This window comes from Ictalurus punctatus, chromosome 7 (genome assembly GCF_001660625.3).
Source record: "Ictalurus punctatus breed USDA103 chromosome 7, Coco_2.0, whole genome shotgun sequence".
NCBI lineage: Eukaryota > Metazoa > Chordata > Actinopteri > Siluriformes > Ictaluridae > Ictalurus > Ictalurus punctatus.
This window is the reverse complement of record NC_030422.2, coordinates 9,719,686-9,744,381: the sequence shown is the minus strand read 5'-3', so window position 1 is coordinate 9,744,381 and position 24,696 is coordinate 9,719,686. Positions and strand designations below refer to the sequence as shown.

At 36.4% G+C, this 24,696-nt stretch overlaps 2 protein-coding genes across 2 annotated transcripts; both read left to right on the top strand.

Annotated features, from left to right (window-relative positions):
- Window positions 1-2,790: 2,790 nt before the first annotated feature.
- On the top strand, window positions 2,791-5,653 carry rgs1 (regulator of G protein signaling 1). The gene is made up of 4 exons (XM_053681804.1): window positions 2,791-2,918; window positions 3,166-3,245; window positions 3,740-3,906; window positions 4,227-5,653. The coding sequence occupies exons 1-4, from the start codon at window positions 2,794-2,796 to the stop codon at window positions 4,389-4,391; spliced, it is 537 nt and encodes a 178-aa protein (XP_053537779.1). The 5' UTR covers window positions 2,791-2,793; the 3' UTR covers window positions 4,392-5,653.
- Window positions 5,654-15,802: 10,149 nt separating this feature from the next.
- Window positions 15,803-18,610, top strand: rgs13 (regulator of G protein signaling 13). Its single transcript, XM_017473251.3, has 5 exons — window positions 15,803-15,964; window positions 16,049-16,108; window positions 16,204-16,265; window positions 16,476-16,642; window positions 16,844-18,610. The coding sequence occupies exons 1-5, from the start codon at window positions 15,894-15,896 to the stop codon at window positions 17,012-17,014; spliced, it is 531 nt and encodes a 176-aa protein (XP_017328740.1). The 5' UTR covers window positions 15,803-15,893; the 3' UTR covers window positions 17,015-18,610.
- The last annotated feature ends 6,086 nt before the right edge of the window (window positions 18,611-24,696 follow it).

The following is a 24,696-nucleotide window of genomic DNA, read 5'->3' as shown; positions in this document are numbered from 1 at the left end:
CATGTGAATCACTAATGTGAATCATATGATGAAATGCATGCATACTGTACAAGAAATGCATGACATACTGTCACGTTAGTACTGTAAGGGTCTATCTCAAACAGAGTTAAAGACATAAGTCAGTGTGATTCATTTAATAAAATTTCATTCATGCATATTGCAAAACTGCATATGACATAGGACAATTCTAAGGTCTACGTGAAACAGAGATAAAGTCAACCATTCATGTGAATCACATGAATCTCTAAAGTGAATCATGTGAAACAATGTACGCAGACTGTACATATGTGAAGCATTATTACAAGAAATGCATACGGCATATTGTGGCCTTCGTATTAAACAAACTTAGGTCAACATTACTGTGAATCATTTGAATCATGAATCATTCACATGAATCATGTGAATCTCTGATGTGAATCATTGAATATAATTTCATTTATGTATATTCCAAGAACTGCATACGACACATTGTGAGTTTAGGATGATTCCAGGATCTGTGTGAACGCTAAGTCAATGCTAATGTGAATCATGTCATATGAATCGCTAATGTGAATCATGTCAATCATGCATCAGTTGAAATGCATGCATCAGTTTTTTTTTTTTTTTAAAAAACAAGTTTCATTCATGCACATTGCAAGAAATGCACGACATAAATTTCATGACTTGAGTATTATAAGGTTCTATCTGAAACAGAGTCAAATGTATCATTTAATGCTCATGTGAATCACTAATGTGAATCATATGATGAAATACATGCATCATTTAACACAATTTAACTCATGCATATTGCAAGAAATGCATATGAGTTTAGTATGATAAGGCTTAATAACGAGTGTAAGAGAGAACCTTATAAGACCCAGGCCTTGATACGTAAGCTGTACCACCAAAAGAATCGTGCTAATGCAGTTTTTCTTCTTTTCAGTAAGAAATTTGCAATGTTTAAATCTATGTTAAGAAGCAGGTGAATGACGGAAAGTGGAAAATATGACATCGGCATCAGCTGCAGGTTTGCAACGAGCTGAGGCACATGTTGTACAATAGGCAAATCGGAGAAGACACAATGATTTCAACCACAGTCCCATTTGCCTACAACCAGATTTCCATTCACCGATTTTAATGTCATGCTTTTTTTGATTCGATTGTTTGATCAATAGCATTAAGGGTACACTGACCAGCCAAATCAGACCATGGCATTAGTAATAAAAGCACTTTGACCAAACTAATGTGATGGTATGATTTCTGATGAGTCAAATAGATGGGTAAAATGAACTCATGAAGAGTTCATCTGAGCCCAAGCAGACTTTGAACATGAATTTAATGCATGCCAGCAAAAGCCATGAGAAATATTACAGGGAAAGCTTTGTGTCCAAATTCAGCTTGGTTTATTTGCTATATTACTACTTCCCAAGTACTATAGATATAGGAAATGGTGGAGATAGAAAAAAATCAAGCCTTTGATGTAAAAAACCTTTATTGCAATAAGACTTTCTAATTGCCTTTAAAGCAATACAGTTGAATTATTTCTATTTCTAAAAACTAATCAGCATAGAAATTCAATGCTCAAGGATTCCCCTAACGGCAGGTGTGTGTGTGTGTGTGTGTGTAGGCCGGAGTGTGAATCAGTGCTGTAGAGAAAGTTACAGGAAGGAAATTACTAAGTCAAGTATTTGAAAACATATTTAAGAAGAATTTGAAGCATCATTCTATTTTAGGTAAAACAATTTTTTAAATGGGTGATTAAAGGGTTAAAATAAACACAATCATATGTTGGGTTAAACTAGCTAGGTATTAACTTTTACATATAACTGTACATTTATAAACACATTAGTTCACTTAACTAGTGTGCTTTACTGTAAATAAATATATAATTAGTTATATTTTGTCTGTATTTTTGTGTCAATTTTGCAGTCACTCATCATTGGCTTGGAAAATTTGCCTTTCTTATCAAGCTGTGTAAGTGTCCAAAAGGCATAATAATAATAATAATAATAATAATAATAATAATAATAATAATACAGTTTTCAAGTTATGCAAAAAAAAGTTTTCATCATTCATCAAAAGAAGTGTGAAGTGTTCTTATGAACAAGTATTCAAGAATCATTTGTTGTTTGTAAGGTATTATACGCAATATAACTAATTCAATGATATTCCCATTTGAATGAACTATATATGGCCTGACTAATAAAATAAGTAAATATAATTTTATGTTGAATTTTGGACCTTAGTGTAACTACAAATGTGTGTGTGTTTTACGTCAGAACATGGTGGGTTGTTTTATTTTTGTTTTTTTCTTCAGGTTTGCGTATTCTTGAAATAAACTGAAGAAGTTGAAAATGAATTTTTAATTTTCTGGCTTGCTCAATAGGGATAAATACACACACTTAAAAACTGTATCCTGTGTTTACATGTTTCTGTAAAATTGTCAAATGTCCATTGTTAAAAGCACTATACAAATAAAATTGAATTGAATTGAATTGAATTTTTCACACCACATGAAATGACATGCCACAGTAACAGACTTGACACTTTATTCTGAAGTATTTTGTTGCATATTAATTATAATAACATAAGTAGTAAGCAACAGTTTTTCACATTTGTACCTAACATTGTAATGAATCACCCTTCATTATTACAATATTTGTCAAACTTCAGATATGAAATCGCTCAAACCCCCCCAAACAAAAAAATGGAAGTTCTCATGTTAGGCATGGCGTCATCTAGGCCTTAACTTAGATCGGAAGAGGCTTCCCCACAGGTCCTGCGGTGAGGTGTCCCTCCCAAACAGAACTTTGCATGTTCATTTCCATGTCTTCTATTCATGGAGGTAGTCCTGCTCAGACCCCCTCGGCAGTCCCATACACAGGCAGAGTGCGAGGCAAGCAGATCCTGAGCACCGGAGTGGCAAAGATGGCCATAAAGTGAGTTCATTTAGGATTCAATTTGTACTCTGGGCAAGTAATAGCACTTTAATGCACTGATCAGGCTGTGTTTTTTGTACATTTGTAGTACATTTCTTGCTAGTTCAATATGAAGTATGTTGTTTGTATTTTTAATGAAAGAATTTAAAGGAATGAATTTCGTGCTAAATTCTCGGGGTTGTAAGGTAATCCTGGTTTTGTAGCCTATGTGACTAGTGAAAGATCTAATTGTAATTTTGAAGGGTAGATTTTGTTGCTTTGCCAAGGAACCTGTTGAAGATGTTACAGTTTGGAGCGAGTCGATCGAAAAGCTACTGGAGTCCCAAGGTAAGAAAGCTACGTTTCAGACTTTATTAAGTGTTGAGTTTTTGAGTTATCGCAATTCCGATTTAAGATATAAAAAAAAAAAAAAAAACCTAAAAAAAAGCGATACGTTAAAAACAAACACTGAACGTCTGAGTCGTGAACTTATCTTCATATAAGAGTGGGTCAACTTCCAATGTAGTCATATACTATCTGTTTAAATTGTGGTTATATACATTAAAAAATTCATTGTTTAATTGAAGTCAAGAGAATATATATATATATATTTTAAATTACAAAGAAAGAAAAAGCTAAACTAACATTTAAAGTGTACTTGAAGTCTTTCTGTTTTAAGGTGCTTTGGATAATTCAAATCTGCACGTCAGCATTCAAATTGGAGCTTTGCGTCTTCTTGACTAGCCAACACCCAAAATGCAGCCTTTTTTTCCACCAGCAAAATCTTAACCCAGTTTACGTCATAATTCGCTGTTGTTCTGGCTTATTTAATTTTTTTCTAGCTGGATTGCATGCCTTCACGGAATTCCTGAAGTCCGAGTACAGTGAGGAAAACATCTTGTTCTGGCATGCTTGTGTGGAATACAAGAAGATCTCATGCAGGACAGAAAGGATGTGTGAGGCCAATAGGATCTACTCTGAGTTTGTACAAACGGAGGCCCCCCGGCAGGTATGTTGGCTCTTGGGTCCTTGAGGATTTGGAAATGTGGTGAAGGTACCTGTTTAAGCAGGTTTCATACCCTTGTTCACATGAATCCTTGAAATGTGCAGATGGAGTAATAAATATATCACAGCTGCATCATTATTTGACTAGTAGTTAAACTAAGCTGCAAAATGTGCAAATGAAAGCCTGGCTGAAAAAAAACGATAATAATAATAATAATAATAATAATAATAATAATAATAATAATAATAACAACAACAACAATAATAAGAATAATTGCTGTTCAACATGCCAAAATAACAGAAATAGCATTCATTTGTTTCCAGATCAACATCGACTGTAAGACTCGAGCGACAATAACAAAAAACATCTCAGAGCCGGACGAGGCCACCTTTGAAACGGCCCAAGCTCTGATCTACAGGCTCATGACGAGGGACTCTTACCCGCGGTTTTTAAAATCCGACATCTACCAGGCACTGCTGCAGAAATGAGGCCACACCCGACTTCTCTAGGATTAAAATGTCTTTCTTTAAAAATGTGTTTGGTTCCCAGGTAACATACACCTTCATTCAGGCTGAACCGATGAGTTCCCATGGAGTTCTACCACAAAAGCCGTTCTCAATAGGCCATTTGGAACTGAGGAACTAAAGGCTCTTCATAATAGATTGTAGTAACTTACTCAATATGACAGTATACTGGACCTTTACCAAAATATCGGCGAGCACAGATATGTATATTAGAGACCTAGATAACCCACTGACTTGATTTTCTTTAAGATATTGTATTGCTTGAAAAAATATATATAAAATAATAAAACTTGAGTCTTACCACATGAGACCATAATATACTGTGATGTGTACTTTCTTACAATGTTATTGTGTACATACAGTAAGGATCTACAGTACATCGCTATTGAAAATTGGTACTCCAAACTATTAGCTAAGTCAAAAATCAACTTGAAATATGTTGTAGTGCTTCAAAATCTAACAAAACCAAAATTTACAAAGTCAGGTACTTTGTAGAAGTCAGAATAGCTTAGATTGCCTGGTTAGTTATCTAAAACTTAGCTGATTCAAACCTTTACCACAGATCTTTACACTTGAAATTTCTGCCAAATTTTTAGAAATTAGGTTAAATTAATGCATGAAAAAGTAGTACACAATTTTCAGTGACATTTATTTGGAAATACAAATGTACATCACACGGTCTAGGTCTCTAATATGTCTATCTTTGAAAATGACCCAACTGAATGATTGATCATATCACCAATGCGCCAACATAAACTCGCCATCAGTCTCATTATTACCTGGTAACTAATGCACTTTAAGTAAATGTAATTGAGAGCGTATTGCATATCAAGACTGGCAAAACATTGTTCTGTGGACCATGTTATATTGTACAGAAACTGGCAGGTTGCTGCACATTGTATTAGTTTGCGATGTAGAATAAGGATGTAATCAAATTTTTGGTGTGGTCATCTTTTAATATAAAAAGTGTAAGGGTTTGTTTTTTTTTTTTTTTTAAACGTGTTTTTGTTTTTCTATGAAACATGTGTATGTATGTGTGGTGGCCTGAGAAAATACTTTACATGATGAAATTTAGAATTTTTACAGGATTCACTCAACTAAATTGGTTTCTCTTCTGCGTGTATATCAATCCGAAGTACATTTCTAGCTCCAAAAGTGTAACATTCACTGAGGAAATGAGGAAATCAGACAAACTAAAAGAAATCGAAACCTTTCCATACTGTTTCGGCGAAAACTATTTACTTATATTTGAGGTGTCAAAATAGGTGGAAAACCCCAACTTTGGCCGATTGTCGATGGGTTTTCCCAGGCCACCACACATATTAAATTGCTTATTTGCCTGGATACAGTAAACATATAAAAGGTCATCTACATTCCACATGCAAAATTATATAGCATTCTTTTTTATTATAATTATTATGAAATAGCTGTAAAACCTCATGAACTGTACAAGTATAAATTTGCCACCAGCAATAATGCAGCATTATTAATTGAATCTCTGCCAAAAAAAAGGATTATTAAATAAATATATAAAAGTTACCCATAGAAAGCTGGTGCTTTGTTTAATATAATTTATGATATTGACATATGATGGTAATTTTTTAAAAAAATGTTTCATAAGAATCTCATTTCCTGTTACCTTGGGATACTTTTTGGTGTTTTTCTCTGAAGAAAATGGACAGCTTACTTTCTTGGAATTGCCTGTGAAAATAAAAGTACTATGTAACTAAACCACATCCATTTTGAAGTGCAGTGCATTTAAATGTCGCTCAGCTGAAATAGTCTTTCATTCAATGGTAGTACTGTGTGTGTTGGACGGACAGTAGGTGGCAATGCTGTGCTGCAAACATGCATGGAAACTTCTTGCCTCATCACATTTGCATTTATTGGTTTGGTAGTGACTTATGAGTCCAGAGTGAGGACACATCCTCTTGAGGGTTGTGGGCCTTGATCAGAAACCCAACAGTGGCTTTTTGTCAGGCCTCAGATTCAAACTCAAGCCGTATTGCTGCACGACTCAATTTCTAGCTTGAATTATCAGAATATTTGTTACTCAATTTCCATTTCTAACATTTCAAAACACCCATTTTAATTCTTTCAAATACGCAAAGATTTTGAGTCAAATACTGTCAAAAAAATATATATATTTTTTTTTAAATAACTACTAACTCAATGAATTGTGATACTGTGCACTTTTATTTAAAACATGCAGTCCAATATTTAATTATATATATATATATAATTAAATATATATATATGAGTTTGGTTTCATAAACAGAAAACTTTCTGGTTTACTTTTACTTTTTGTAAAAAAAAAAAAAAAAATACATTTAAACTTTAGAATACTTGAATGGATTGGAGAGTGGAAACTTTTTAACTTCCACTAAAATGTAACTTTATTTAAATAGGATTTTGAGAATTTGCCATCTTTTTGCTGTACCTTATTTCCCACTCCTGCGTGTTCATAATAATAAAATTAGGTTCAGCTCCATGTTGCTAATCAGCAGTAAGTGTAGGTTAAATGCTAAAAAAGAAAGGTTTTGCATTGGCCTTTAAGAGCAGGAACATAAATGTTCATATTATAATTACTCAGTCAAGTCATCCATACTTGCCACCCTTATAATGGCTTGATATTGCTACTGTGCATCGGATTGTCAGGAAAGTCACTATACCATGGAATATTCAAATATAACTACAAATGGGGCTCTAAATATTAAATGAAAGCAGCTGAAACTTGATAATTCTGAGGTATATCTGGGGTCAGTTTTTTAGATCGACCTTGTTCCATTGGACAATATAAAATTATATTAAAGGAATTTTGGGGAGTTATTTATTCATTCCTTCATTTTTGTTTGCTTTTTAAACCAATTAATCTACTATTCAGCCACTGAATAGTTCTACACATCTACTATTATCAAAATCTAAGAACATACCATTGGGTATGAATGTGATTGATAAGCCTGTGTGCACCAGCTATCAAAAGTCGCGTAATTTACTAGCTTTAGCTAAGTTTGCCAAGATATCCTAGTTAGCTAACTGACAGTAAACTAGCTGACATTTTCCAGACTAATGAAAGCACTTTGTTCATCGCTAATATTTTACTTCACAGAATCTCTGAAGCATTTTGTGGTTTCTGACGCCATAAAAAATGATGCTATAGGGGGAAAAACAGCTATAGCACCAACTTTAATATCTGAATCACACTCTTTTGCAGTAACTCAAGGATTCTCAACATTGAATCTAAGAAAGCATGTACTTAACCATTAAGAAAAGTGGTCATTCATCTCAGACAATAAGTCATATACAGTAAGTCAAATACAGTGCTCTTCAGTAATATTGGCACCCTTGGAAAATATGAGCAAAGAAGGCTTTGAAAAATTGTCTTTATTGTTTAACCTTTTGATCTTTTGTTTAACAATATTCACAAAAATACTCTGCTCTCATGGATATCAGACAATTGCAAACACAACATAGGTTTATAAAAAAAAAAAAAAAAAAACATTTGTTAGATATAGTTGTGCAACAATTATTGGCACCCTTTTAGTCAATACTTTGTGCTGCCAAGATAACAGCTCTGAGTCTTCTCCTATAATTCCTGTTGAGGTTGGAGAATACATGGCAAGGGATCTGAGACCATTCCTCCATAGAGAATCTCTCCAAATCCTTCAAACGCTGGTGGACTGTCCTCTTCAGTTCATCCCACAGGTTTTCTATGGGTTTCAAGTCAGGGGACTGGGATGGACATGGCAGGACCTTATATATATTTAGATAGGTGTTTTGTTTGCAATTGTTTCATATCCATGAGAGCAGAGAATTTGTGTGAATATTTTATAACAAAAGGTCAAAAGGTTAAGCAATGAAGAAAAATTTTCACAGCCTTCTTTGCTCATATTTACCAAGGGTGCCAATATTAGTGGAGGGCAATGTATCTCATTTTTGCAAGGTTTCAAAGAGGTTTTTTTTTTTTTTTTTTTTTTTTTTTGGGGGGGGGGGGGGGGGGGGGGGTATTTATTGAGGAAAATGATCCACTGTTACATATCTGTGAGTAGCAAAAGTAGGTGAACCTCTACGATTTAAAGATGACATTAGAGTCATGTGTTTTCAATCAATGGAATGACAATCAGGTGTGAGTGAGTGTCCTGTTTTATTGAAAGAACAGGGGATTATTAAAGTCTGAGTTTCACAACACATATGTGGAAGTGTATCATGGTACAAACAAAGGAGATTTCTGAGTATCTCAGAAAAAGAGCTGTTGATGCTCATCAGACTGGTTGTAAAACCATTTCCAAAGAGACTTCCCCAATCCACAGTCAGACAGACTGTGTACAAATGGAGGAAATACATGACCATTGTTATCCTCCCCTGGAGTGGTCAACCAACAAATATCACTCCAAGAGCAAGACGTGTAATAGTCTGCGAGGTCACAAAGGAACCCAGGGTAACTTCTAAGCAACAAAAGGCCATTCTTACATTGGCTAATGTTAATGTTCATGAGTCCACCATCAGGAGAACACTAACAACAATGGTGTGTATGGCAGGGTTGCAAGGAGAAAGCCACTGCTCTTCAAAAAGAACATTGCTGCCCTTCTGCGGTTTGCTTAAAATCACATGGACAAGCCAGAACGCTACTGGAAAAATGTTTTGTCGACAGAATAGACCAAAACTGAATTTAAAAACTTTCAAGCACCATTGTAAATATTCACAATGGTTGTTGTGAAGGGAATTTCATTATTATTTCATATTCAGTAGCAAACTCCAGACAACAAACAAACATCCAAAACGTATTTCCAAATGTCATTCCTGTTCTTTGAAAATTTCAAAGAATACAACTATTCTTTGAAAATTGTTGTGCGATCACGGTCTATTGATCATGACTCATTTACATATGACAGATAAGTTTACTTGCATCAACACATGAGATCAAGAAGTCCTTTTGTTATGTACCTGAATAAGCTTAATGGAAAAACATTTTTGCATGCTCATCTCAATACTCTGTAATCTGATGTTGATCAGGGAATTATACTTTGAGGCGGAGGCTTTCCATAGTTCTCACGTGGACCTTTTCTGCACTAGATGTGTTTTTATGTGTTTTCTTTCTTTGAAGTTGTACTTGATAACATGTTTTTTGTACCTCCAATCTGCAATTGCTTCTGCTGATTATTAGATCCACCTGATCATTTTTATTTTCTAGTTTATATCCATGTATTACACTATCTGCATTGCATTATGCTGATTAACTAAATGCTGTCTATGCAAATGTGCAAGCATTTACAAAATAGCTAAACCATAAACCATTGGAGATGCACCAAAGTTAAAAAGTTATAATAATGATTCAAAAGAATACTTGACGCATTTGAATTGCTTGAAACACTGTTCCCTAATTGTTGTCTGCACACGTTGTTCTCAACGGCGGCGGCTTCCTCTTGAAGTGCTTTCATTTCTGCACATTCATATCCAAAGCGCGTAAGTCACATGGCTCCACAGACTGTTTGTTTAGTATGAGGGACTTCTCTGCGTGCTTATTGCTTGACTATGAATTTATGAGAAATGCTGTCACCAATGCTACAACATGCCAAATAGACAGAAAGCAAAAAAGGGAAAAAACACAGGAAGTTGCAAACATAACCAAAGTCTTGTATGCAAACTTGATTTATCTTCTCACAGGAAAAGGGGGGGGGGGGGGTTCCCTTATGGGTTCTTTGGATAGTTAAGAGTTCTTAGTGTGCTAAAGATGTTCTACTTGGGAATGTTTCTGAAGCCAAACTGAAGAAGCTTTAAAACTGAAGAAGTAGTTCAGGCTGCAAGGAAATTCTAATACATTATTGTTTCTACAGTAACACGGCAACCTAAAAAACTGACACTCAACATAAATAAATTGGAAGAGAAAAAAAAACATTTGTAATTGTCAAAATGGTGACGTTTTCTGCAAGGACATATTTATTCACAATTTTTTTTTAAAGGAGTCTCCAGTGTTGGCAAACAGAACATGCCCCCAAGTGTTTTATTCCTTACTTATACCACAGCGCCATTAAATTCCCGAATCAGTTTAATGCAGTGGATATAAAAAATCTACACAATGTAAAAATATGAAACCAAGATAAATCATATCAGAACCTTCTCTACCATTGTTGTGAAATTTTAACCTATAAATTAAAGTGAAAAATATTAAGAATCATTTTAGGGCAAAAAAAAAAAAAAAGAAAAGAAAGAAACATAACCTAAAATAAATGTGCACACTCTTTTATAATTGGGAATGTGGCAGTGTTCAGAATCAACCAATCACATTCAAACTCAAGTTAGATACTAATTAGTATACACCTGCCATCAATTAAAGTTACCCCCAAATAAAGTACAGCTGTTTTGATAGGATTTTCCTGACTAGGACTAGGATTTTCTATAGGATCCATAGGATTTTCTTGGTAGCATCCAGCTGGAAACGTCATGGGCCACAAACAGCCTACAAAGTAGGTACGGGATCTCACTTTTGAAAAATATCAAACAGGATTAGATATATCACGGAACACTGTAATGTAGTGGAGAAAATATGCACGACACTGACTCTACTAGGAAAAGGTCATCCCTCTAGAATTGATGAGAAGATCAGGTGAAAACTGGACAGGGAGACTGTCAAGAGGCCTACAGCAACATTACAAGAACTGCAGCAATTTCTGGCAAGCACTGGTTGCTCCCTACCTGTGACAACAATCTCCCGAATTCTTCATATGTCTGGGCGACGGGGTGGGGTGGCAAGACGGAAGCCTTTTTAATCAATAAATAAATAAATAAATAAAAATCACCAAATCCATGTGGAATAATGTGTTATGGTCTGATGAGACCGAAGTCGAACATTTTGGACATAATGCCAAAACATATGACTGGCATAAACAAAAAACACAGCAGATCACCAAAAGAACGCCATACCCGTTTCCATAGTAACAACTCACTCATAAGGAACTGTAAAACTTCTGTCAGGAGACACATATGGAAGGAGTGTTTAGTGTTTGGACCAAAGTTTTCCACCATGAGAAAGTCTGACTGGACAGAAAATGTTGCCCTTTGTTGTTTCTTTGTAACATGCACCCACAATTTTTTTTGTCTTATTATTACTTCCGAGATCAGATGAGATCAGGTGTTCTCAGTGCGGCATGGCCGTAAGTTGCCTAATTCCCTTCACAAAAGAAGGAAAAAGAGGCTGGTGAGGGAGTGACAGTTTATAATGGTATAATAAGTGATAATAGGAAGTAAAGTCTCTTGGACGTCCCTTAACATTAAATGGTTAAAAAAATTGTTGTTCTTTAAAAAAAAAAAAAAAGGTTGGCAAACGGCTGGGGTATAAAAGGAATAAAACACCTCAGGATGTGCTGTTATTGTAATATAATCAATTTTGGGGTGGTAGAAGTGATTCCATCTCACATTAGCCCACATCACATCATCTGGTTGCTGATTATTTCCCACCAAACAGAATGTCCCCAAGTAGTTTGGTCATTAATTACGCAACAATATCTTTAATGCAACACTCAAATATTACATCTGTAGCCCACAGGGTCTCCATTAATGTAACCATGCTGTCATACGCCCTAGACGTCAGTGTGAAACCAAACGAGTGGGCTGAGGGTTTCCTGTCTGACACACATGTATCCTCATCCTTGACACATCCGTTTCATCATTCTTAAACAAACATACTTGAAAACCACAGGCCCTTCTTCCGACCTTGCCTTACTGGTGTGTACAGTCACATCTGTACATACAAAACCCAACGGTTACTAACCTGACAAATCATTTGGTTATCTACATAGGGAAATGTTTCCTCAAGGGTTCTTCAATTGGTCAATAGTTCAAGATTTCTCTGTGGAAAGAGTTCATCTGTTTTAGGGTCCTATAAGGAAACTCAATGGGGTTCCCCGAAGAGAAACAAGTCAATAAAGATTTTGGGGTGCTAAGAGTGTTGGGTAATATTTAAAAAGAAAAAAAAACAGCTAAATTCAATGAGCTTAAAATGATTAAATGGTCGAGGGACTCTAAAACTCCTATATACCAACAAGCTGATCTAAAGTAGGACAGCTATTTGGATTTTTTTTTAAAGGAAGAAAGAATGAAAGTAGTTAGTGAAAGGTTCTTTGGATATGCTACCAAGGTTCAAAAAAGGGGCTCAACTTGGAATGACGAGCCAAACAGAGGGTGTTCAACTGAGGTTTATCAAAGAGTGGAGGTCAGGAGAATTCATTATATTTTCTAAAAAAGGTTCCTTGTTCTTTGGGGGAAGTGAAAAAAATAAAAAATACTTTGTACCAAATTAGGACAACTAACAAAATCGAATTAATAGTTTCACATGCTCACCATCTGAAAAGAGTTGAACTGATGGTTGCTGGGGCTGTTGAAGCGCTTGGGAAAGCTATAAAGGACTGATCTCAAGGACAAATAAATATATCCCTGACACGCTGGTACAACTCAAGATGGCTAATACATTCTTGGGGAAAAAATAGTTCCTCAAGGGTTATTTTTGTTAGATTTCTGAAGGGGATCTTATTAGAACCCTCTTTTTAGGATCCTACATAGAAATTTAAAGGGGTTTTCCTGATGCACAACCAGAAGGGCCCTCTAGGGTGTTATGAGTGTAGGCCTTCTATAAAACATCTATAAAACATTTGTTGTTTCTTGGGCTTTGGCATAATCTAATATTCCTGTAGGCCATAAATCTCATTTAAGTGATGGTTTCTTGAGCTCTTGGGAAAAAGAACTGATCAAGAATATATTCACACTGAGAGAACTCATGATGGCTGTGATTTGTCAATTAGGATTAGAAAAAAAATGGTTCCTCAAGGGTTATTTGAAAGAAAAAGGTCCTACAAGGCCTCTACTTGGAACCCTTTCTGAAAGCGAAACCCTCTTTTTGAGGGTTCTGTAGAAAACCTTTAGGGTTCCCCCACAAGGTCAAACCAAAGAACTCTTAAGGATACTAAATGGAACTTTTTTAATAGTGTACATGATAACTACATAGGTTTCAAACAAATGACCAAAGGACATATCAGTACAATAATGTGGATAAAATGGTTCCTCAGTGGTTCTTTGGATGGTTAACTGTTCGAGATTTGTAAACCTGTTACAGGCTTTTCTGAAACCCTCTATTCTTAGGGTCGTACATAGAAATCTAAGGGGGGTTCCTGCAAAGGTAGCATAAGGTATGCTGATGGTGCAGCATACTAAACTATGAGTGTTCCTCTATGCAAGAACTTTCCAAGTAGAACCTATTTTTTAAGAACTCTGCAAAGAGCTCTTTGAAGACACCCCCCCCGCCAAAAAAGTGTTCCAGTGAAGTCACCTGGGTAAAAAATCTTCGACTATCAGAATGTGCACAAAGAATCAAACCCAGTCATAAAAAATTTGCCCTGAAAGGCTAACAGGTTCCCTTTTTTGGGATCAGAATAGAAAACGAACCATTCCAGTCTCGCTATTTCAACCTCCCATGCCACAAACAATGGTGACATCATGTGCTTTCTACCACAGGTGTATCTTGGTTCCTTAAATGCCAACAGTGTCTGACTTCATATGACCTTTTTGGTACAAATACATTTTAGATATCTATTGTTCTGTATTGTGCTCAATAGTATTCCACATGGACATGGGAAACAAGGTGGCACAGTGGGTAACAATGCTGCTTCACAACTCCAAAGGTCCTTGGTTCGATCCTGAGCACAGTTTACTGCCCGTCTGTCTGGATTTTTAGTTTTTTTTTTACGTTCTCCAGGTTTCCAGATTCCCACCCGCCTCTCAAAAACATGCCAGCAGGTGGATTACCTACTCTAGATCATGCCAACATCAGGTGTGAAAGTGAGAGAGAGAGAGTGAGTGTGTGTGTGTGTGTGTGTGTGTGTGTGTGTGTGTGTGTGTGTGTGTATGTGTGTGTGTGTGTGTGTGTGTGTGTGTGTGCATGGTCCTCCATGATGGATTGGAATCCCATCTATGTTGTATTCCTGTTTTGCACCTAGTGATCCCAGGATAGGCTCTAGATCCACTGCAACCAGGATAAAGCACTTACTAAAGATGAATGAATATTCAGGGCATAGGGTAGTGTAGAACCTTTGCCCCAGAGATACATTTAGAAGAAGATAGATGATCATCTTTATTGTCACAAATACACAGAGTACAGTGCAATTTTTGTTTGTCAAGAAGCTGAGGTCAAAGCTCAGGGTCAGCCATGAAACAAGATTAACGAGCTTGGCTCAAGGGCCCAAGAATAGTAGCTTGGTGGTTCTGGGGCTTGAACTGAACAACAATCTGACCAGTAGCCCAGTGAGGCACCATTGCCCTATCCATGCCAGTAGATATTGCATTGGACTCAAGGTAAAAGGAAAAAAGGTTATCCTTTGCTTATTCTGCTTGAAATATCAAGATTGAGAGAGTACCAAAAAGGAGAATAGAAACTTTCAACAAGAATGGGGCTTTTTTTTAATGCTGTCTGGTGTCCTCTCTAAGGACACAATAGCAATCCTGTTTCCCCATACAGAGAAAGTCCTCAACCTTCTTGACTGTCCCCAAACACAATGCTTGCAAAACCCCCTGTGACTCCAGTGAATTTCTACTAATTCCGCTGTGGTTTAGGAGCTCGCATGATTGCACTCAAAGAACTGCTAGGCTTAGCATTTCCCTAGTTTCAAGTCAAACCGTGTATGTTAAACACTGTACAGCATTGTGACCTTCCAGCTCCAGAAGTTTTAAAAAGCAAGAGTAACTTTGATGGAGGAAAAGGTACAAACAACCTCAACCACTTGTTTTTCATATGAGCTGGCTTGTGGGAATTGTTAGAAGTTTGTAAACATTATACCATTGCAGCATAAAACCAAGGGCTTTACCTATAGTACAGATGCCATTCCTTTCTCAAAGATCTTTTGTTTACAATTAATTTATACATAAAACACACTAGGGCACTTGACTCAAAGCAGGTGTAAAACATCGTGAGATGGAATGGAAGCTTTCACAATAAGCAAGAATATTTCTGAATGTATGTTTTGCTGATGAGCATAAACTTTCAAAATGATGTTTACATATTAACAAGCATTGTCTAGTCAAATACCAGCTAAAAATACACAATTATAATAGGTTTAGGCCTGTGGAAGCACTCCTTGTGCTCTGCTAACGCAGACAAAGAGCTCACTGAAAAGCTTTGAGGTAAAAGTCAGCATTTGCTTATCGGCTGCTGAAGTTTCCACTGGCGGATTTGCATCTGTACATGTCAAAGAGAGAAACAAAGTTTGCAGCATATACACCAGGTCCTGAGCAGCCAACGAACGTCAGTTCAAACTTCCTCTTGCTTTCTGTGGTTTAGGCACGTCTGAGTTGATGACGTGCCGAATCTTGGTCATGTATAAAAACTGTTGCGTAGAATCTCACTTTCAGATCCTGCTGTAACCAACGAACGGTAGCGCTAAACACAAACACACAAGTGCTAAAAAAACATCAGAGAGAAAAATGCCAAGCTTGCCACGAACCACAAACGAACTGGACAATATGACCAAGGAAGAGAGGCCATCACAATCTCAGTGAGTTTAATTATTTATATATTTTTGGTGTCTTGTTTAATGAAAACTATGAACATATACATGAAACTCTTTTTCTCATTACAGGAGGAACGACTTTAAGTGGCGGCTTCAGCGCAAGATCCTGAGAAGCCAAATGTCAGAGAAGTGAGTGTAATTTTTGCTTTTTATTTTTATGAGATTTTGCCTGTGTACACCAGCTGTTTATTTTACGTGGTATTAATATTCTTCCTTCCAATCAGACATAAACCTGTGGAGAGCCAGCAATGGTCACAATCTCTAGAAACTCTTCTTAGATCAAAATGTAAGTAGCATAACTGCACAGTACAACTTTTATAATAAATGATTATTGCATGTCCATGCCTTCATCTTTGATGGATAGTCGTCTAGCAGTAATTATGAGCAGATCATTATACCTTCATCGCACAGTGGTTGTAGAGATACAAACAGTCATGAAGGCAGACAAATAAGACAAATGCTAAATGAGTGACCCTTATGCTTTTGTGTCCTGCAGCTGGTAAAACAACTTTCCAGGCCTTTCTCAAGTCTGAGTTCAGTGATGAGAACATTGAATTCTGGATGATCTGTGAGGACTTCAAGAAAATCAAGTGCACCTCTAGGCTAAGCTCCAGAGCCAAGAAGATATTCGAACGCTACATCCAGGCTGAAGCTCCAAAAGAGGTAAAAATAAATAAATAAATGAATAAATAAATAAAGTGGCTATCTTCATGTTATCCATGTTCAAGAATGTTGAATAGCTACAGATAATTGCAAAACCATTTAACTGATGAAGCTAAAAATCCATGTAGTGTTTGGAAAAGCGGTATGCCAAGTGTCTTTGTAATAAAGATGACTTATGTTGTTTTTCATAATGTCCCACAGATCAACATTGACCACAAAACCCGGGAGCACATCAAACAGAACGTGCAGACCCCAACGAGGTATTGCTTTGACGAGGCCCAGAAGATCGTCTTTAGCCTTATGGAAAAGGACTCGTACCCCAGGTTCCTCCGTTCTGACTTCTACAGAACCCTTCTGGAATCAGTCGCATAAGGATTAAGATGTGAAGGATGCGGCTCGGGAAAAGAGACCTGAATAACCTGGTGGCTCTTCTTTAAGGGCTACGGCAGAAGAGTTCGAAAAGGACGATGGCAAGGGTTGGCCTTGACTCTGGGCTTGGACAGCTGGACTGATATGGATGCTCAGAACTCTGACATTGGTCACTTCTGCTATTGAACTGGCCTCATCTACCTACATCTGTTTCCCCGCTGCCTTGCTGTTCTGCTACACTACATAAGTGGATGAGGTACATGCCCAAAAAGCTAAATGGACTGTCATAGGAACTACAACGGCAAAGTTCATGAGTTAGTTGGTACTTTTTGTAAGATGAGGAAAGTCCCCATGGTTATCTTTGTATACCACTTCCACTGATACAATGCATCATAAATGAGTACACTGTGAAATTTCAGCAATCTTATTACTTGTCGCACAGTACATGATGATGTGAGCAATATCTGGGCCAAATTCTATAACAGATTACTTGATAACGCATGGGAGATTTTTATGATAAAGATAAAGTTATTATGTTCTGCTTATGTCATCAATCAGTGTGATCTGGGTCATGGAGAAAGTGACCACATTCTCCTAATGGTGACTTTTAGATGAGCATCGTAGCAACACTTACATGGAGATCGATCAAAACTTTCAGACACTGCCAGAACTTTGTGGTCAGCCATCTTCGGTTATAATGGAATTAAATGGTCCACTAGTGTTCACATCACCTTGTCCATTCTAAGTCCACCGATTATAACTCTTTAACAATGTGTGATTTTGTCCATGTCAGTAAAAACAAGCAGAAAATCAAACAGTGTAAACCCGGCTTTAACTACACAACAAGCAGATAACGTTTTAATGTTTTGAGCAACGTTTTATGTTTCACATGACAGCATAATTGTGGCGAGATAATGATTTCTTTTCTACCAAAATTGAAAGAGAAGCATGGGCACAGCTCTAGATAGATGTACCAGTACTTCATTGGACTAAGTTGCCTTTTTTATTAGTAGTTAGTACTGGAATTTAAAATGTTTTTGGGATCTCCAGACAAAAGGACAGTCGAAAGGAGGTCAAACTCCACATGTACATGCAAACAAGACAGGTCAGTGACATTCAGTAGCTCCCTTATAGAATTGTAGAAATAACTTATATCAATGGTGCAAAAGGTATGACTTGTGTATATACATAGATACATGTTTTAAAAGGAATTACTTTTATATATTGTATATACATATATTTTTGTTCATTGTTTTAAATTATGACTCCATTATGGACACTTTTTTTTTTTACTGGTTAATGTTGGATTTCAATCTCCACAGAAGGACAAGTGAAAGGACTTGTCTCGTAACAAAATGGCCTACATCCAGTAAACCACTTAGAGTGCTTAAGATATTATTTAGTGTAAAAGATGTAAATTTTTTGTAGTGCTTAAACATTTTAGTTCATTGTTTTAAATTATGATTCCATTATGGACATTTATTTGGGTATTTCACTGGATGAATTTCCCCAATATATAAATATATAGATATATGAAGACTTCTCTAACTCATACTAAGACATATTGAATATATACAAATAAAAACATTCTTGTCCTCAGTTGTCGAATGCTATTATGTACGTTGTTTTTTTTTATTATTCGTTTTCGCTGCTAGTTTGATTTTGCACTGATAATGCATGACCCAAAAATGCTACTGTAGATCTTGGACATCCCCTAAATTTTCTTAACCAAGTAACTGAAAGTTTGACACCACATCACAGGATAACAAGAGCGTTTTAGTCACAACTTCCCTGTTAGCTTGGTCATCATGTGCTTCAGTCAGGTGATGGCAACTATGGGGTAAATTAAACATGTGAACAAAAACGCCTACACAGGTCATGTTCCTTATGTTTAAGGGAATTAAAAGATTTCAAGGTAAAACCAGAGGTACATCAAGCTGCATACAGGAACTAAAACATAAAGAAAGGTTTTGTGACATGAATGACGTGTTCTGTATTTAGGTTCCGAGGGCATTTTTGATAATCTGATAAAACAGCACCATTTTTATCATTGAAAAGTGTGGACTTAAACATCAAGCAGTCTTCACCTGAAATATTAACAAGATCTAAACTTTTATCTTGGGGCTGTAGGATAGATAAACACTGATGTAGTCGTTTATGATAACAAAATTTATTTAGAATCTGTAGTAGAATTTTATTTCCACTTATTCAGAGTCATGGGAACAACTGAACATTTGCACCATGTTTGTAGATATGCAGGAGAACTCAAAAACTTCAGAACATTAAATGATCTTAGCATTTATAGCACTCTATAATCATGTCACTTCTGTGTAGGGCTACAAAGACTGGGCTTTTCCAGAATGCGAATGGATTATGACCTAAAACAGGCCATCTTTTGGTGAAAAGGGTTCCTGTTATGATCTCATGTGGCTTGTTTTGTCTATTATGCATTTAAAAGATAGAGCATGAGGACCTTAAACATTTCACTCTCATGCACTTGCTCCAAATAACAGATTTGACTGTAACAAAATGGGTAGATGATGGCGTAGATACAGTATAGGAGAAACAATAAATGGGAGCTATTTGCAAAATTTATTGACTCTCAGAGAATCAAATGCTACCACTCCTTCTTTGTCTTTTATATAGATTATATAGTGCACAAACACAGGCAAAGCTTTGATAGGGGTACATAATCATGGTGATATAATCTCAAAGTGTCAAAATGTAAACAAAAACATGTATTCATAGCAGTTATGGTAATATAATCTTTCATCAGAATCTGAATGGTTCCATGGAAAAACATCATTCAAGCGCAGTGGAACTCGCAAGCACTGTCTCTAAAAACCAACTTGAAGAGCAAAGAGACAATAAAAAGTTCTTAACTTGTTTTATACCACAGCAGTGTTGAATTCTCAATTACGATTGGTCAAAAGGTTTTGATTAAAAATGTTCTGTAACTGCACCTCCACAGAACCTAAGACTAATAATAAGCAAATTTAACAGCATGTTGTTTAGCAAAGAAAAACATATAAATCATTGATATTGTGAAACTCCCAGTGAGGAGACGTTTATTTAACATTTTTGCAAGGAATCTTAAATGTTCGTGCTTTGGAAAATTCAAGGGAAAGTCTTCAAGACAGTGGAGTTTGCATTTTGCGGTTTCTTAGTGACATGAGAAGATGCATTTTTAACTCCAAGAGAGAGAAAAGTGAGGGAACGACTGTTTCTACGTCAATCATTTCACATGATTGTGAATGTCACATTGTGACATTGTGATTATGTCCATGGAACAAGGAAATAACTTGTTCTATGGACATTCCACAACATTAAATATTACTATAAATGAATAAAATGTACCATGTCGTCATCCTTTAATTAATTAAGTGAAGTAAAATAATCAACTTTGCAGTTTTAACAGTAACTAGAGACATATCACACCACCCCATCGTTACATTTTTTTTTTTGTGATTGTTGCAGCCAAAAATGCTTGATTTTGCTGCGGCTTTGTTCAAAATTTGTGATGCGACGTGGAGTTTTTTTTTTTTTGAAGAAAACTACTTGAATTGGCAAAATTGCAATTGCACAAAATTGTTTTGCATGGTCTTTGACAGTGATGGTGGTTGGTAAATGAGGCCTTTTAGCTGTTCTCATGTTCGACGCACGAGAATCGAAGAGGGCTTTGGCTAAATGAGCGTTGTGATAACGTCAAATGACACATCTCGGCCCAAATCTGCGGTAATTTTGAAAAATGGCACGTTCCAGGCTCTAATTCAGCTCAAGAATCATTGAGGTTTGATTGCTGAAAGAACCTGTTGATGAAGTTACACCAATTTTTTTTTTTTAAAAAGGCAAACGGAAGTTACCGGGAAGCAATGACACCTCAAATTTACGTGCGAACTTTCAGTTCTGGATCATTCTTTTGTCTGAATGTTAGTCACACAGTCATCATACTTTCAGGATGAATACTGTGGTTATCTTGGATGACCTCAAACATCTCAGACATGCACAAACACAAATTTCACTTGAGACTAAAACACTAAAATCATTGTCTAGAAAGGTATCAGCCTCAAGGTCACAGCCTCAGGTGCTCAGCAGGCCCGTGGGTGGTTTATCTTTGCATGCTTTTTTGGCCACGAGTGCAGCATCTAAGATGCAATCTGACTGGGTTTCCACATTCACTTCTGTCATATCAGTCAAATTAACTGCTTCTGGTTCATGGCCGTGTTTATTGACAAAACATGACTAGCAAGGCTTACGAAATTAGAACCATAGACACTATGGTTAACTAATACAATTTTATCAACAGAAAAACCCACTTATCAAACTCCATAACAATTCTCTCTGTTTGAACAGTTTAATTTCTAATCATGGCTGATTAACAGACTGTATTCCCATTAAATAATCTTTTAAGTACATGGCAGCTATCCAAATCATAGCTAACAGAGCTAACAGAGACTTAAGGTCAGTTTGGCCAGGATAGATCAACTAGCTGTAGGCAATATTATAGACTTTTTGCACTATATGGTTTTAGGAAACTCAGTTCAGGCAAAACGTTATTCATTCACTAGTGGAAATCTTGGTTCTCAACCTTACCCATTACTAGCTATTATGTCAAAATGCCACAGGGCTGTTTCTCATTTGCTTGTACAGTGGCATCATATGAATTCCTTCACTTATCATTAATTCATTTAAAAGTTTCAGGCTGGTTCTGTAACATGCGAGAAGATGAAAGAGGACAGAGGTGCAAAAACTCTGACAGCAAATCCAACAAATCATAATCAGGAGAACACACGAGAGTCAAAAATCAAGACACCATGAATCACGGCACTTGGGAAACATAGCTTAGACAAAAAGTGTGCTAAGACTTTGCGAAGACCCAACTAGGTATAAATAAACAAACTAATCAAGGACTAAACACAGAACAAACTAACACAATAGGGCAAGGAACCAATGCAGAACCAAAACAGACAAGAGAATGTGACGTCTGTCATCATTGGAAGCGTGACACAAAAAGGGAATCCATGACAGGTTAAATCTGATAACAAGGTACGCACTACTGTACTAATGTAGAAGTGCAGAAAATGCACATTTGTGGAGTTTCACTTGTTTCCTCCTAGTCCTTGTAAAGACAGGAGAGATTATAAAACATGCCTGAATGTTTTTTTACAGTTGTATTTCCAATTTCCTTATTCAGTAATCTCATCATTCTCTGGTCTGTTGTTTGATGAATATCATATAAGCTAGAACTGCTAAACAAACCTGGTTCCAGGTTGGAAATTCCAGTGAATCTCAGTGTTTTTTAGTTGGAAAAGATTAAGATACCTAAGAACAGCTGGCTGAAGTGGTGTAACAGGCTAACACTACAGATAGAAGAAACAGCACCCTTTAAAAAAAAATTTTTTAAAAGGCATGGCTTTCAAAGTTTAGAGATGAGTGCAGGAGTTTACATCCCCCATGAAGGCAGTATAAGACATCTAACAGAACCGGTTGAATATCATTTTGATTCTTCGTTTTCATTATTAAAGATCTTAATATACTCTTCGGGCATGTACATTACTTGTGATATTAAATGTGAAGGTCTGTGAAAGCTAACACGCTGTTGTTGGTATAAAAAAAATAATTTGTCTGCTTCACTTTGTCCTTTGTGCATGCAAATTTTTACACTTGACTGTAAACTGTTGCTTTGAATTAACCGCTACTGGATGAAGTATCCTTCTTATGTAAAATGAGTCTTTAGTAAGCATCCATGACTCGATCATGGTATTAAATGAAAATGCCAGTACAGAGAGTATGTACACTGAGATAACAAGGTATTAGATGGAGCGAGCCTTTACTTGTACTTACATTTAAAGGATTAAAATGTGACCTCTCAAGAGTAGATTGTGCATCAATTCATAATCATTTGACAAAAATCTTTAACATAAAAAGCGTTAACATAAGTGTTTATTACTATTTAGTCCAAATCTTCTCTGCTTTATTACATTCCAGGGCAAAATAAATTGGGCCTTCTTACCACAAATATTTTGCAGAGCATTTAAATTTAGCCCCCACCTCATGGTAATACACCTACGCCAGTTTCTTGCTGGCATGTGGGAGGCCGCTAGAGCTGAATGGAACAACACTGACGTGTGTGTGGGTAAAAGGCTGGTGACCAGTGTTTGTAGCAGTCCTGTGTACTTGCACTTGATCTAACCATTTGTTTGCCAGTTGTTGCTCCTTGCACTTTGTTTCAGGTTAGCTAATGGATACATACTTCTTACATAATTAAAGATGGAATTAGATTCTGCCCGACTTGTAAGTCACTTTGGATAAAAGCGTCTGCCAAATAATGTATGAATGCCAAATATGTAAATGTAAATGTAAATGTAAATCGATGTCGGCCTATGCAAATTAAAGGGTATGACGTTAAAGAAAGACAAGCAGAGGTTACAACAAGGACTACCTTTATCACATGCATCCGGCCCAAAGATGCATTGACAGCTTAAGCTTAAGCCTTAATGAATAAACAATGGTTCATTCCTGTGATTTTCTCCTTGGGTAATGAGCAAATCTTCACTTCAGAGCAAAACAACTCCAGGGCTTTGGGAAAACTCACAGATAAGGCCTCCACATTTCAATGACCTTGCACTGCTGATTATGGAGGATAAATGAATAAATGTAAATGTTGTTGACTGATGGCCCTTTAACTGCAGAGATCTGACAGAACAAAACAGTCTCAGTTTTACAAAGGAGACCAATCGAACATTGGACGTATCTACAGTAGAAGACATTCCGAGTACCTAGTGATGCTGTACGGTCTGATAAACGCACCTTTATCTTTAACGCGGTAGTGTGAGATATTTGGAACAGTGATTGATTAGCTATAAAGATGACATTCTGATCAGCTCACCTTTATTAAAGAAGCACGTCCTACATGTTAGAAGCAGATCTTGGTTATATCCCAGGTGAACCTGGTGGTCAACTGACATCAAGTGCAGTTTCCAAGCATTTGTCGTTAGTTTTCTGGGAGCTTGATTGACAGCCAGGTCCACCCTGTTGACCTTACAGTTTTGTGGCCAAACGAGGAAGCTGGCTAGAAATGAAGTGGCTTCCAAGGAATTTTCCCAAATGTGAGTACAGTTTCATAGAAACACCCATGCGTAGACACTCCTATTCATACTTACTCTTTGTGGTAAAAGAGAATTTTGTCCAAACACCATGATAGTCCCTTACAGCCTTGAGCATTATTATGGATCCTAATAGAAATCTAATAGAAGTTGATCATTTTCCACTAAAAGCCCATTCCATAGTGTTTTATTCCTCTTAGACTACTGCAATTCAACACTGTATGTTTATAGCTACGTTTCCATTTTGGACACTCCTTCCAAAAATATATGTACACTTTGACTTACCAAACTCCCGGTGGAATACCGCTGGCTTAGTGAAATTTTAAGAAATTATATACAGCTGTGGACAATGCAAATATACAAAGGCGTTGTTTCATATCGCCTTTCGTTTGCTTTGCTTGCCAAAAGACAAAAGATGAGTTCTCTTTACAAATATGGAAAATATGTTAAGTTTCTGAACAGAAACATCCAACATGCATCTGATTAAACCTCTCAGTCTAATGGTTAATTAGTGAGACATACGAAATTATCCTTTTTTTTAAAAAAAATAAGAATTTTTTTTTTTAAAAGCACGGGTTA